This window comes from Garra rufa, chromosome 15 (assembly GCF_049309525.1).
Source record: "Garra rufa chromosome 15, GarRuf1.0, whole genome shotgun sequence".
Classification (NCBI taxonomy): Eukaryota; Metazoa; Chordata; class Actinopteri; order Cypriniformes; family Cyprinidae; genus Garra; species Garra rufa.
Genome location: NC_133375.1, coordinates 36,022,438 through 36,038,472, shown reverse-complemented (window position 1 = coordinate 36,038,472; position 16,035 = coordinate 36,022,438). Strand labels below are relative to the sequence as shown.

The following is a 16,035-nucleotide window of genomic DNA, read 5'->3' as shown; positions in this document are numbered from 1 at the left end:
TCCCAGCCAATGAAGTAGGGTCTTATTTAGGTCGTTTTTGAAAAAAAAAATTTAACATTTATATACTTTAAGATACCTCAAGCGCTTGTCTTCGTGAGTCCTTTGTTTTTTTCCAGTTCAATGTGGTCAATACAGTTAGGGTATGTCAAAAAACTCTTGTCTCGTTTTCTTTTTCAATGACAAAATCGTCCTACATTGCTGTTTTACCTTATTTTTTTGTAAAGGGCATTTGATCAACTTTGCATGTTCACATTGTAAACACTGGGTTAGTACTTCTGCAGTGATTTAGAATGATTTTAATGTTGGGGAAGAAATTAAGATGGGAGTTTTTCGACATTCCCTAACTGTATTGGCCAGAAAAAGAGAGATCACACAGACCTAGACAAGATGAGCGTTTGAGGTTAAAAAGTATATAAATTGTCAATTTGTTTCAAAAATGACCGATCATTTTGCTGGATAAGACCCTTCTTCCTCGGGTGGGATCATTTAAAGCTGCATTTAAACTGCATTTTGGAAGTTCAAACTCGGGGGCACCATTGACAACCATTATATGGAGATAATTCCTAATTCTTTTTCCTCAAGAAGCATAATTTCTTATCGACTGAAGAGAGAAAGTCACAAAAGTCTGGGATGACAAGGGGGTGAGTAAATTATCTGTATATTTTTGCACTTCTGACTGTCTTGCAATTGCGAGTTTACATCTCAAAATTCTGACTTTATTTCTCGCCATTTTGTTAAATGCGATTCTGAGAGAAAGTCAAAATTACGAGTTTCTATCGCAATTCTGACTTTATTTCTCACAGTTGCAAGTTTACATCACGCAATTCTGAGAAAAAAGTCAGAATTACGAGTTTATATCGCAATTCTGACTATTTCCCACAATTACGATTATAACATACAATTCTGAGAAAAAAAGGGTCAAAATTTTGACTTTCTTTCAATTCTGAGTTTATATGGTGTTGGGATCTATAGTTTTTATGTAAGTGTATGTTGCTTTTCAAAAGTTAGGGGTCAGTGATATTTTTTTGTAATGTTTCTGAAAGTCTCTTCTTCTTACAAAGGCTGCATTTATTTGTTCATAAATGCAGCAAAACAGTAAATATTATTTCCATTTAAAAATATCCATTTTCTATTTGACTATATTTTAAAATGTAATTTATTCCTGTGATGTAAAGCTGAATTTTCAGCATCATTATTCCAATCTTCAGTGTCACATGATCCTTCAAAAATCATTCTAATATTCTGAGTTGCTGCTTAAGAAACATTTTTAATTATGATCAATTTTGAACGCAGTTGTGTCGCCTAATATTTGATTATACGCATTTAATATTAGATTTTTTCAGTATTATAATAATAAAATTCATTATCCAAAATCATTAGGATGTCAAGTTAAGATCCTACCGTAAATATATCAAAACTTAATTTTTGATTAGTACTATGCATTGCTAAGAACTTCATTTGGACAACTTTAAAGGCGATTTTCTCAATATTTAGATTTTTTTTGCCACTCTCAGAAAACAGATTTTCAAATAGCTGTATCTCTGCCAAATATTGCCCTAACAAACCATACATCAATCGGAAAGCTTATTTATTCAGCTTTCAATGATGTATAAATCTCAATTTCAAAAAAATTGACCCTTACGACTGGCTTTGTGGTCCAGGGTCACAAATAATCCACAACAAAACATGTTTTGCAGCACTATAGAAGTCTTTATTGTCACTTTTGGTCAATTTGAATGTGTTCGTTCTGACTAAATGTATAAATATGACTATTTCTGCTTCATGAAACACTATAAAATAGCTAATGAGTTAATGAGCTCAGTATTTTTTATGGACAATGTGTGAGAATGCATTAACCAGAATGCATTACTTAGCCAATCGTAACAGATATATTTATTTATACAGAGGTCTTAAAGGTACAGTAGCAATAACAGCCTGTGAAATTCAATGGGTCAGTGAGATGGTGGGAAATGATCACATAAAACTTTGTTGCAAGAAACCTTGACTAACATTATAAGTGGACTTTGGGGAGAAAATAAAATGCTAAAAGTGTAGAATATGACCTCTCTCTCTCTCTCTTTCTCTGTGTGTGCAGGAGTGTGCTGGCGAGCCTCTGTTTATGCTTTACTGTGCTATAAAGCAGCAGATGGAAAAAGGTCCCATAGACGCCATCACAGGAGAGGCCAGATACTCCCTGAGCGAAGACAAACTCATCCGACAGCAAATCGACTACAAGCAGCTGGTCAGTGTTCCCTTGGTGACGCTCTCTCACGTATCCCATAATCCCTCTTCCTGTCTCCCAGCCTCATTGAAGACCACAAGTGTTGGACTTCAGCTCAAATATATGTTTGAAAAGGACTAGGCTAGAAATTATATCTATTAATACTAATACCAGTGTGGTTTTAGTGTACTATTATATTTTTGTCCATATTTTGAAGTAGAGTAAGTTATAACATGACTTTTGAGAGTAGGGTTTGTCAAAGATTGAGCAGAAACAAACAACGACCTGATCAGAGCTTGTAATGACTGAAACAAACCTGAGAATTTATCATGGCACTCATAAAACAACCCCAATGCTCCTCATTTATCTCGGCAGACAGCCGGGAAATACAGCGGCTGATTTACACTCTCGGTCTCTCGCATACACAAACATGACTACACAAAAGAGCATATTTACTGTCTGCGCCGACAGAGTTCTGTGCATTGATTTTAAATGGAACAATACGAGGCGACCGATGAATGAGCTTTAATCTATGGCTCCTCAGTGGTAGTTAAAGCTACAGGACAGCTCATCAATTCCACAGTATTCAGGATAGATCAGCTTAAGGGAATCGATTTTTGTGGAACAGTTATTCAGCTGTCTTAGCTGTCAACCCTAAAGAGAGGCCCCTAGGGGCCGTCAGAAAAGGTCAGGCTCACCTGTAACACAGCGTGTATGTTGATATATTCATTAGGAGTGTAAATATTTGCCCTTGTTTCGGGTCTTTGTTAAATAATGCGACACATCATGAATTATTAATTAGGTTGTTCCAGTTCTGAATGCTGATTGGTCGGTTCAGCTTTGCTTATTGGATGCTTGTTTCCGCCATATTGTTGCGTTTAGGTAGTCTTTGCAGTCATCCGTCTCTAGTACAATTTTGATGGTGAAATTCACTTGTAGCTTTTAGAACTTTTTTATTTGTTAGAATTAATTTAATTCTATATATTTTTAAACCAGATCATATAGAATTTTTTTTATTAGTATTATAATTATTATTATTATAGATAATATATATTAGCTATCTTATTACATATTATTCTACATTTTATAAGAGGAATTGTAATTAATGCTATGTACATAATAATAAAACATTTATTTAAAAATTGTCTCGAATTTTAAGATTTGTGCCACCACTGCATTTATATTTTAATATATTATATATTATTATCATATGTCAGTTTAGATTATTAATGTATATTATATATAACTATAATATGTACATAATAAGGAAAAAGAATATTTATTTAGTAATCAGCCAGAATTCTAATATTATATATTATTATCATGTCAATATATATTATTAATATGTATTATATATATTATAATAATGTTATATGTCAATATATATTATTGATGTATATTATATATAATAATAATAATAACACTAAAATGTACAAAATAAGGGAAAAATGTACTTAGATATCAGCTAGAATTTATTATTGTTTGCCAGTATATATTATTATTATTATTATTATTATTATTATTATTATTATTATATTATATTATATAAGATTCTAATAATGATAATAAGAAAAAAAATATGTACATAATAAGAAATTTAGGTGATTAGGTATCAGCTAAATTTTTGTTATATTATATGTTATTATCATAATGTGTCAGTGTGTATTATTAATATGTATTATATAATAATAATAATAATATTTACATAATAAGAAAAAATATTTAAGTGTCAGCCAGAATTGTAATATTATATAGTATCATCATATGTAAATATATATATATTATGATTCTAATAATTGTAATAATAATGCTATGTATGTAATATTAAAATAAAATATTTATTTAGGTATCAGCCAGAATTTTTTTTATTGGTGCCACCATAGTAGTTATGTTATGTAATATATAATATATATAATATTACTACCATATATAGGTATTTTATGTATTTATTTATTTACTTGCCTGCTTACCAGAATTTTAATATTGGGGCCACAATAGTAATAATAACTGGTTTATTAAATTCTGTAATCAATATATTCAAATTTCATTGGCAGATTTAAGCATCAATCATTAGTTTTTATATATATCCCTAATGTTCATTTAAATGGAGTTGATAATTAATAAAATAATGACAATTTAGGCCGCGGCGTATGATAGTTCATTTCTCCAGTATATTTCAGTGGATAGAGTATTTACTCTGCCTTTAAGCATTAAACAGCTCAGTTGTGCCAGGAAGTCTGCCTGTGGGTGTGTGAACACGTGCTAAAGGACACACTAAAGTCACCTTTACACACTCTCATCTTCACACGTACATACACACAGCCAGAGACTAGAACTGATCTTCATGGTGTTAAGCTTTCGTAAAACCCTTATTTCCTCCAAGCTCCGAGTTTCAACCCAATCCCGTTCCTAAACCGACGTCGGATGTCCTAAATATAGCTGGGCTCCGTCTCCGGGAGAATTCCGTAATTTACTGTGTAATTGGGTTTTAATCACAAACTCTTCGCGTGTGAGCCGCGGCTGGAGGGGAGGAATTGCCATGAGCTAATGATCAGCGAGTAGCCGCGATTACGGATGCACAGTCGCGCAACAGTGCCAGCTGCATTGTTTTAATCACACGATTAACGCGGCCCGTGCGCACAAAAGGTCTTCTCGTGAATTTATATGGACTGTTGTCACGGTGTGAATAGAGATATATCAATGCATCGGCTTCATAATAAACGCGCGGCTCTTTAATGTAACTCGCCGGCCTGTTTATGAAGCTGTTATATGTATGTGTTACTCACTTGGTAAGTGCTGAGGGCTGTTTTTTATGATTTCGCTTATGTTACTGGCTGCATAAATGAGCTGATGCACACATTCTACAGCTTGTCTTATTTATTTGATCAAGGCTGTAGAGCTGTATGAAGGTTTTATAGCTTTATGAAGGATTTACCATAGTAGCTATGGCAAAAATTAGGTACAGTACATTCATACACTAAAACTTCAGAAGTATTAAAAGTACTATGGTTTTATTTGAACATAATACCATGGTTTATTATTTTAGAAACTGTCTGTTTTATGATTTCGGACCATTGTTAAGAAAGCAGCTTGAAACAAATGTCAAATTCTGTAAGTTTTAATGTATTTTTTTCCTGAACACTTCCTCATCTGTCATTGGTCAGGCAAAAAAATAGCCCCACCCCCAAAGTCATGCAATTGGTTGAGTCAGTGTTTCTATGTTGGTCCAGATGCTAAAAACAAGCAGATCAATATTTTGTTAGTGCTCGGAACAGTAATAATGTCAAATTCTGTGAATTTCAAATTATTTGCTCATTAATTTAATTACTTTTTTTTAATTACCTTTTTTTTGAACTAGCTGCTAAACACTTCCTTATCTTTTAATGGCAAACCAATATTCCCACCCCCAAACTCACGCCATTGGTTGAGTCAGAGTTGCTATGTTGTTGGGCTGCTAAAAACAAAGATAAATATTTTGTTAGCACTTAGAACAGTAATAATGTCAAATTCTGTACATTTTAACTTATTTGCTCATTAATTTATTTACTTTTTTCCCTGAACTTTCTGTTGAGCACTTCCTTGTCTATATTGGTCAGTCAAACAAATAGCCCCACCCCAAAAGTCACGCCATTGGTTGAATCAGTGTTGCTATGTTAGTCAGGATGCTAAAAACAAACAGATCAATATTTAATTTGCACTTAAGTGTAATAATGTCAAATGTCTGTACATTAACTAACTTATTTGTTTATCAATTTATTTACTTTTCCCTGAACTTTCTGCTGAACACTTTCTTGTCTATCATTGGTCAGTCAAACAAATAGTCCCGCCCCCAAAGTCACACCATTTGGTTGAGTCAGTGTTGCTATGCTGGTCATGATGCTAAAAACAAACAGATCAATATTGTGTTATCATTTAAAACTAATAATGTCAGATTATGTACATTTTAACTGACTTGTAAATTAATTTATTTAATTTTCCCTGAACTTTCTATTGAGCACTTCCTTGTCTATCATTGGTCAGTCAAACAAACAGCCCCACCCCCAAAGTCACGCCATTGGTTGAATCAGTGTTGCTATGTTAGTCAGGATGCTAAAAACAAACCGATCAATATTTTGTTTGCACTTGAAAGTGTAATAATGCCAAATGTCTGTCATTAACTAACTTATTTGTTCATCAATTTATTTACTTTTCCCTGAACTTTCTGCTGAACAATTCATTCTGTCATTGGTCTATCAAACAAACAGTCCTGCCTCTAAAGTCACACCATTGGTTGAGTCAGTGTTGCTATGTTGGTCAAGATGCTAAAAGCAAACGGATCAATATTTTGCTGGCACGACAGAAATGGTGTTTACACTTTAGAGGGAAATTAACCTATAAATGATTTTCTTAGAGTTGTCTCTGCATATTAAACTGAGTGTTTTAATATCAAAAGGATTACACACTTCAGCCTGAAGTATCTTTTACCTTCAGACATGTCACATGAATCCTTGTTTGTGGCCGGATCAATCGCCTCTTGCCGTTTGTTTTTATCGATCTGTGACCGTTTTATCAAAACCTGCGTGTTTCACATATTCCGAATACCGCTTTGCAGGCGGATAAATATTTCACCATTGACACAGCAGTTAAAGTTGAGATGGCTATTATGATAAATCAGGCCGAAGCTTGAAACAGGATCCCGATCAATCTTTGATATGCTGGCAGAGCCGGGCCAAATAAAGCTCCCATCTCCCACTGTGTATAATAAAATGTGCCTTGACCTTTCCACACCCTCCATGTGTACGTTACTATGTGGTCTGCATACTAGATTTTAATGGAGTCGTGTTTTTACGTCTTTGCTGGTCATTTTGTCAATCAATGTTGCTAATAATATCCCGGATCTTTGTGTTGCTCTGTTTCAGACGCTCATGTGTATTCCTCCGGAGGGAGAGGCCGGTACAGAAATCCCTGTTAAGGTGCTAAACTGTGACACAATCACTCAGGTGAAGGACAAGCTGCTAGATGCTGTTTACAAAGGCATCCCGTACTCACAACGGCCACAGGCTGACGACATGGACCTGGGTAAAGATCTATCTATCTATCTATCTATCTATCGTTCTATCTATCATTCTATCGTTCTATAGTTCTATCGTTCTATCTATCGTTCTATAGTTCTATCGTTCTATCTATTGTTCTATCTATCGTTCTATAGTTCTATCGTTCTATCGTTCTATCTATCGTTCTATCTATCGTGCTATCGTTCTATAGTTCTATAGTTCTATCTATCATTCTATCTATCGTTCTATAGTTCTATCGTTCTATCTATTGTTCTATCTATCGTTCTATCTATCGTTCTATAGTTCTATCGTTCTATCGTTCTATCTATCGTTCTATCGTTCTATCTATCCATCGTTCTATCTATCGTTCTATCGTTCTATAGTTCTATAGTTCTATCTATCATTCTATCTATCGTTCTATAGTTCTATCGTTCTATCATTCTATCTATCGTTCTATCGTTCTATCTATCCATCGTTCTATCCATCGTTCTATCTATCGTTCTATCTATCGTTCTATCTATCGTTCTATCGTTCTATCTATCGTTCTATCTATCGTTCTATCTATCGTTCTATAGTTCTATCGTTCTATCGTTCTATCTATCGTTCTATCTATCGTTCTATAGTTCTATCGTTCTATCGTTCTATCTATCGTTCTATCGTTCTATCTATCCATCGTTCTATCTATCGTTCTATCTATCGTTCTATCGTTCTATAGTTCTATAGTTCTATCTATCATTCTATCTATCGTTCTATAGTTCTATCGTTCTATCGTTCTATCTATCATTCTATCGTTCTATCTATCCATCGTTCTATCTATCGTTCTATCTATCGTCCTATCGTTCTATCTATTCTTCTATCTATCGTTCTGTTTATCTATCCTTCTGTTTATCTATTGTTCTGTTTATCGTTCTGTTTATCGTTCTATCGTTCTATCTATCATTCTATAGTTCTATCGTTCTATCTATCGTTCTATCTATCCATCGTTCTATCTATCGTTCTATCTATCCATCGTCCTATCGTTCTATCTATCATTCTGTTTATCGTTCTGTTTATCTATCGTTCTGTTTATCGTTCTATCTATCTAGCGTTCTACCTAGTGTTCATTTTATCGTTCTGTCATTCTTTTGTTCTATCTATCATTCTGTCTTTCTGTCTATATTTCTATCTATCATTCTATCATTTTATTATCTATCTATCTCTGTCTGTCTGTCTATCTATCTGTTGTTCTGTCATTATGTCTATTGTTTTGTCGCTCTGTCTATTGTTCTATCGTTCAATCTATCATTCTATCTTTCTATCTATATCTGACTTTCGTTGCTTTTCGCTCTTTTTATTGATGTTTATCGTTCTGTCTATCATTCTATTATATACCTATTGTTCTATTGTTCTGTTTATCATTCTTTCATTGTATTGTTCTATCATTCTGTCTTTCTATCTGTCGTTCTATCATTTTATCGTTGTATCTATCTGTCTATTGTTGTTTATCTATCGTTCTGTTTATCATTCTATCTACCATTCTTTGTTATGTCTATCGTTCTATCTATCTATCGTTCTATCTATCATTCTATCTATCGTTCTATCGTTCTGTTTATCTATTGTTCTATCTATCATTCTGTCTGTCTATTCTATCTATCATCCTATCTATTGTTCTGTCATTATGTCTATTGTTCTGTCGCTCTATCTATCTATCTATCTATCTGTCTATCGTTATATCGTTCTACCTGTTGTTCTGTTTATCTGTCTGTCTGTCTGTCTGTCTGTCTGTCTGTCTGTCATTTGACCTACAATTATATCTAATTGTTTACTGTTTTGTCTGTTCCCCTGTCTATCTAATGCACTGAACTTGACAAACTTTTTTTATTTTATTAATATAATTCTGCACCACCTGAGTGATCTTTGTCATTTTAGGCAGTTATTATTTTTTGATGAAAGATTATGAAAACAATTTTGCTTTAAGAAAAGCATGCACTTGTGAATTGTGCACAGCAAGACCAGTAAATAGGGTCAATTTTGAGGTCATGTTGACGATTAGAGAGAAAGTACAGAAAACACTGCAAAAGTTTTCTACCTTTGATACTCCAGAAACATCATCATCCAACACATCCATCATTCTTTGTCCTTCTCCAGAATGGCGACAGGGGCGACTGACCAGAATCATCCTCCAGGATGAAGACGTCACCACAAAGATCGAGAGCGACTGGAAGAGATTGAACACACTGGCGCACTACCAGGTTAAACAACGTTTCCTGGCAGCTGCTCCGTTATGCTATGCAAATTTACAAATGCTTGTCGCGTGTTGCACAAAAATGGAGATGCTTTTTTTATAGTTCTCATTTTCCATCTCAGGTGACAGATGGGTCTTTGGTGGCTTTGGTTCAGAAGCAAGTATCCGCTTACAACATCGCCAACTCCTTCACGTTCACTCGCTCTCTCAGTCGATACGGTAAGCCGCAGTCTCTCGGATCGCTTTACGCCACATGATCTTCTGCTTTAGCCATGTTTGTTTAATATATCATGGATTCCTTCACCGTTTTCTGTCATGCCACATCCAGCATGTTTGGCTCAAGTGGGAAATCTAAGATCTTTTCTCCAGCCTTTCTTGGCTGAAGTCATTTAGTGTAAGCTCATACTGTAGGCTGTGTTTCAAAACCTCGCAAATCTTGATATCATAGACATGCTCTCAGTGTCTGAAATCAGTCACTAACTGCAAGAGAATCAATTTCAGTCATAATGATGTTTATTTAGACATCTGTACTTGTAGACACTAAACGTTGATTCGGCTCACTAGGCTTCGAGACAGCTATTAAGAAGATAATGATTCAGAAACTGTTTAGATGTACAGACTGCAATGCATTGTTAAGAAGCAGATGTGCTTAGTATGTGCTAATTTGGATTGTATTTATCCACATGTGCATAGAGAGCCTGCTGAGGACATCTAGTAGTCCGGACAGCCTTCGATCTAGGGCTCCCATGATCACCCCTGACCAGGAGACAGGCACCAAACTCTGGCACCTGGTGAAGAACCATGAGCACGCAGACCAGCGGGAGGGAGACCGCGGGAGCAAGATGGTGTCTGAGATTTACCTCACACGCCTACTGGCTACCAAGGTACATAAACATCATCCTGTACAGATAACAGTGTGTTTTTAAAACAATAAACCCACAATTCTAACTTTTTATTTTTTTATTTCTGGAATTGCGAGTTTGGATCTCGCATTTCTGACTTAACTCACAATAGTGCAAGAAAAAAGTCTCTGGAATTGTGAGTTTGTATTTTGCAATGCTGACTTTTTTCTCAGAATTGTGAGATATAAACTTGAAATTGCGAGTTATGTATGAATAAATATATTTATTTAAACGTCATCAAGGAAATAGAAGTTTTCAAAATTGATAATAACATTTTTCTGAAGGATCATGTGACACTAAAGACTGGAGTAATGGCTGCTGAAAAATGAGCTCTGCATCACAGTAATAAATTACATTTTAAAATATATTCAAATAGAATAGTTATTTTTAAAATTGTAATAATCGCAGTATTGCTGTTTTAATATGGAAGCTTGTTTCTGCCACTGAATAAAGAATAAAACCGATAATTGCGTCATTTTATCTCACAATTCTGCCTTATTTTCTTGCAATTGCATAAGACAATTTCACAATTCTGACTTTTTTCTCAGAATTGTGAGATATAAACACTCATTGCAAGTTAAAAAGGTAAAACTGTGAGATATAATTGCGACATTTTATCTCAGAATTGTAAGATAAAGTCACAATTGCGAGTTACAACGTCAGAATTGCGAGATATCAACTCGCAGTTCTAACTTTTTATTTTTCTTATTTCTGGAATTGTGAGTTTGTATTTTGCAATTCTGCCTTTTTTTCTCAGAATTGTGAGATATAAACTTGAAATTGCAAGTTATGTTATGAGTTTATATCTCACAATTCTGACTTAATAACTAACAATTGTGCGAGGGAAAAAAAAATTGTCTCTGGAATTGTGAGTTTGGATCTCGCAATTCTGATATAAACTAACAGTTGTGAGTTATGTTATAATGAGTTTATATTGCACAGTTCTGACACAACTTGCAATTGTGTGTCAAAAAGTCAGTGAGTTTTTATCTCTGGAATTGCGAGTTTCATATCTTGCTATTCTGATTTTTTCCCCCTCAGAATTGCTTGTTTATATCACACAGTTAAAAAGTAAAAATTGTGAGAGATAAAAAAAAAAAAACATTTTATCTTACAATTCTGACAATTGCGTGATACAAACTCACAATTCTGACTTTTTTTCTCAAAATTGTGAGATAAACTTGCAATTGCAAGTTACAGCGTCAGAATTGGAAGATATAAACTCACAATTCTGACTTTTTATTTCTGGAATTGTGAGTTTGTATCTTGCAATTCTGACTTTTTTTTTTCAACTCAAAATTGTGAGTTATGTTACAGTATAAGGAGTTTATATCTCACAATTCTGACTTAACTTGCAATTGTCCAAAAAAGTGATTTTTTTTTTATCTCTGAAATTGTAAGTTTCATATCTTGCAATTTTTTTTCCTCAGAAATGCAAGATTATATCACACAATTCTGATTAAAAAAAAGTCAGATTTGCGAGTTTGTATCCTGCAATTGCGAGGGAGAAAAAAGTCAAAATTGTGAGATAAAATGTCGCAATTACCTTTTTTTAATTCTTAACGGACTTTCATACAGTAGTTTTACTGTTTTTTTTAATCAAATAAATGCAGGCTTGGTGAGCAAAAACCTTTCTCATTACAAACTTCTGAACATTACTGTACCATTTTTTTTTTTTTTAAATGGACATGAAAGCAGCTCGCTTTCAACTAAGGTGAAGATGAACCACAATTGCTCTGTTCACACCCTAACCGAAATAGACATGATTCTTCTAAACTGTACAGTTTTGTTGCAAGAATAAGATAAGTAAATGTCATTTTGCAATGAACTATTTGCACAACATGAAGCTGACTGCTTCTAAAAGGTTGAAACAATCAGTTAAAAAATCATTTGATATCTATAACAATAAAGATTCAGAACCTCACAATTAGCATTTTATCCAATAAAATTTGTACCTAAGATACTCCTGACGTGTCACTAGACGTTTTAGCCGAAGCATGTTATAAACCCTGTTGTGTGGTGTTTTTAGGGCACACTGCAGAAGTTTGTGGACGATCTTTTTGAGACTGTGTTCAGCACGGCCCATCGCGGCAGCGCTCTCCCGCTGGCCATCAAATACATGTTTGATTTCCTGGATGAGCAGGCAGACAAGAGACAGATCACCGACCCGGACGTACGGCACACCTGGAAGAGCAACTGGTGAGATACCCAGCACTTCCTGTCTTTGACCTCATTTTCTGTAGCATCTGTTTCGATTGTTTTGAAGCCCTGCTGGGTTGCCAGTTCAGTTCCATTTGTTTAGTGAACGCAGTACGCTCTCAGACCGATTGAAATGTAATGCATTTTAGTACGATTCAATACAGACCACAATCACTAAAAAGCTTTTTGGATGTAATCAGATTTTATTGTCTCTCTCTCTCTTTGTTTCTAAACCAGCCTTCCTCTGCGGTTTTGGGTCAACGTGATAAAAAACCCTCAGTTCGTCTTTGACATCCACAAGAACAGTATTACAGACGCCTGTCTGTCAGTGGTGGCCCAGACCTTCATGGACTCCTGCTCGACGTCTGAGCATCGTCTGGGCAAAGACTCTCCGTCAAACAAGCTCCTCTACGCTAAAGACATCCCCAACTACAAGAGCTGGGTGGAGAGGTACTAACACATGCTTTAAAATACCACAGACTTGATCTGATTGGTATATCTTAGTAATCAAACATCTAAAAAGATTGTACTGTAGCTTCAAAATGTGCAAAGATACTGATTTTTAGTTCACCCAAAAATGACAATTCTGTCATTATTTACTCGCCTTCAAGTTGTTTCAAACCCATATGAGTTTCTTTACTCTGTTGAACACAATAAAAGATATTTTGAAGCTCGTTGGTAACTACTTTTATTGCATTTGTTCATATCCTGTAAGCAATAACAATAATGTACTTGCCTTAGTAGGCACCACTAATTAGTAATTTGCCCTACAGTCTTTTACTAGGCAGCACAAGCTGAAATTCATCAGTTTAGTTTTCATTTTCTTCAGTAGATTATCTCCAAACTGTTCATTTACAATACAAAGTAGATGATTTTTAACCAGGGGATTTATGTGTGTGTGTGTGTGTGTGTGTGTGTGTGTGTGTGTGTGTGTGTTTTCAAGATATTACCGAGACATCAGCAAGATGCCAAGTATCAGCGATCAGGACATGGACGCCTATCTAGTAGAGCAGTCCCGTCTCCATGGCAACGAGTTCAACACGCTGAGCGCGCTCAGTGAACTGTACTTCTACATCAACAAGTACAAGGAAGAGGTGAGACCTGCGGCTCTATTTTGCATCCCGTTCTAAACGTTACACATCTATGCTGAATACCAGCATGATAGCATGCAAGACTCGAGTGTTTAGAGGGGTTTAAAGTATGAAGTGGCTGTTTTGTTTAGTTTGTGAGTTAAGTGGCATCTCTGCTGAACTAGTAGTCAGTTAGATATCAAAGCAACAACACCCAATTTCATATTTTTAAACAATAAGTATACTATGTGTGTGTGTATATATATATATATATATATATATATATATATATATATATATATATATATATACACAGTTTAAGTCAAAAGTTTACATACACCTTGCATAATTTGCAAAATGATAATTATTTTAATTATATTACCAAAATAAGAGGGATCATACAAAATGCATGTTATTTTTTATGTAGTACTGACCTAAGATATTTCACATAAAAGATGTTAACATATAGTCCACTAGAGAAAATAATAGTTGAATTTATAAAAATGACCCCGTTCAAAAGTTTACATACACTTGATTCTTAATGCTGTGTTGTTACCTGAATGATCCACAGATGAGTCCCTTGTTTGTCCTGAACAGATAAACTGCCGGCTGTTCTTCAAAAAAATCCTTCAGGTCCCTCAAATTCTTTGGTATTTCAGCATTTTTGTGTATTTGAACCCTTTCCAACAATGACTGTGTGATTTTGAGATTCATCTTTTCACACTGAGGGCAACTGAATGACTCATCTGCAACTCTTATAGAAGGTTCAAATGCTAACTGATGCTTCAGAAGGAAACTGAAAGAGCTGGGGGTGGTCTTCTGTCTTCTGGGAAACATGTAAGATTATTCTGTAACTTCTGAAGGGCAGTACTAAATGAAAAAAAAAAAAAGATATTTAATCAAAATAAAATAAAAATTACACATCTTCATTCTGTTCAAAAGTTTACACCCCCGACTCTTAATGCATCGTTTTTCTTTCTGGAGCATCAGTGAGCGTTTAAACCTTCTGTAATAGTTGCATACGAGTCCCTCAGTTGTCTTCAGTGGAAAAATATGAATCTCAAAATCATTCAGTTATTGTTGGAAAGGGTTCAAATACACAAAAAAGCTGAAAAACCAAAGAATTTGTGGGACCTGAAAGATTTTTGTGTAGAACAGCGGGCAGTTTAACTGTTCAGGACAAACAAGGGACTCATGAACAACTATCACTAAACAAAAAACACAGCTGTGGATCATTCAGGTAACAACACAGTATTAAGAATCAAGTGTGTGAAAACTTTTGAAAAGAGTCATTTTTATAAATTCAGCTATAAATATTAAATGTGATTTTTTTTTTTTATATATATATATATATATATATATATAATTTGTATGTATAAAGTAAAGGAAATTCATAGGATTCATACTGTTAATATACACAACTTACATAGAGCTCATTTCTGTGATTCATGCAGAAGCCTTTAAATCAAAAAATTTGTAAGATCACAAGAAACATAAATCCTGGTGGTGGTCTTGCAAATTGCCATAACGGTAGTTTAAAGATGCACATGAGATCTGAATTGAAATGCAAATGTTGTTTCTGTATTAACGGTTTGATCTTGACGAATGTGCGGTGCCGTATCTGATGAGGTCATTTATCATTGTCATTACGAGCTCCAGTGAGCGTCCGCAAACTCTCACGCTCAGAACGACGTCGAATATTGAATTATTACATGGGTTCGGCCTTCAGTTAATGGCCTCTCCCTCTCTTCCCCTCTCTCAGATTTTGACAGCGCTGGACAGAGACGGTTACTGTCGCAAACACAAGCTACGACACAAACTGGAACAAGCCATTAACCTGATGTCTGGCAGCAGCTGAGGGCGGTGACGGATTGGACGGGACGGGACGGGAGGGGAAGCGTTCAGGGGGTTTTGGGGGGAGGGAGGGAGAAATGAGACTGAATCGATAGAGTCCGGCGGACCGACCCGTGTTAAAACATCCACGGCTTGTGCTAGCAGGTGAGGCTAAAACACTGGACAATCAACTCTAAAGGAACCACAGCACAGCATACGAAGCCCAATGCTTTTCTGGACCAGAATCTGTACGCCCAAACGCCCTCACTCCCTAATGCCCAGGCCGAACGCCGCTCACCTCGGCAAACTATTCAACACGGACTACTGTGGATCAGATACATTCCATTGAGGAAAGGTGCACGTGCTGTCGCCTCAGAAGCCAAATTGCCAAGATAGTGGCATTCGGCGGGTAACCTGAAAACAACTCATATTGACCTCCGAGAGACGCCTCAAAAACACAATCGTGCAACAAGCTCCATTACCGGAAATGAAGATATTTATATCAATAATGGAGACCAAACGTTAGGGGAGAACTGCATTGTGGGTAGTGTTG

At 35.3% G+C, this 16,035-nt stretch overlaps 1 protein-coding gene across 1 annotated transcript in view; it reads left to right on the top strand.

Moving 5' to 3' along the window:
- plxna3 (plexin A3) overlaps window positions 1–15,579 on the top strand; it is a 199,168-nt gene extending 183,589 nt beyond the window's left edge. The window contains exons 23-31 of the mRNA XM_073819872.1: window positions 2,096–2,242; window positions 7,120–7,279; window positions 9,382–9,485; window positions 9,601–9,697; window positions 10,172–10,362; window positions 12,410–12,579; window positions 12,817–13,029; window positions 13,523–13,673; window positions 15,412–15,579. Of these exons, the coding sequence (XP_073675973.1) occupies window positions 2,096–2,242; window positions 7,120–7,279; window positions 9,382–9,485; window positions 9,601–9,697; window positions 10,172–10,362; window positions 12,410–12,579; window positions 12,817–13,029; window positions 13,523–13,673; window positions 15,412–15,507 (1,329 nt within the window). The 3' untranslated portion in view covers window positions 15,508–15,579. The remainder of the gene's footprint in view (window positions 1–2,095; window positions 2,243–7,119; window positions 7,280–9,381; window positions 9,486–9,600; window positions 9,698–10,171; window positions 10,363–12,409; window positions 12,580–12,816; window positions 13,030–13,522; window positions 13,674–15,411) is intronic.
- Window positions 15,580–16,035: the final 456 nt, after the last annotated feature.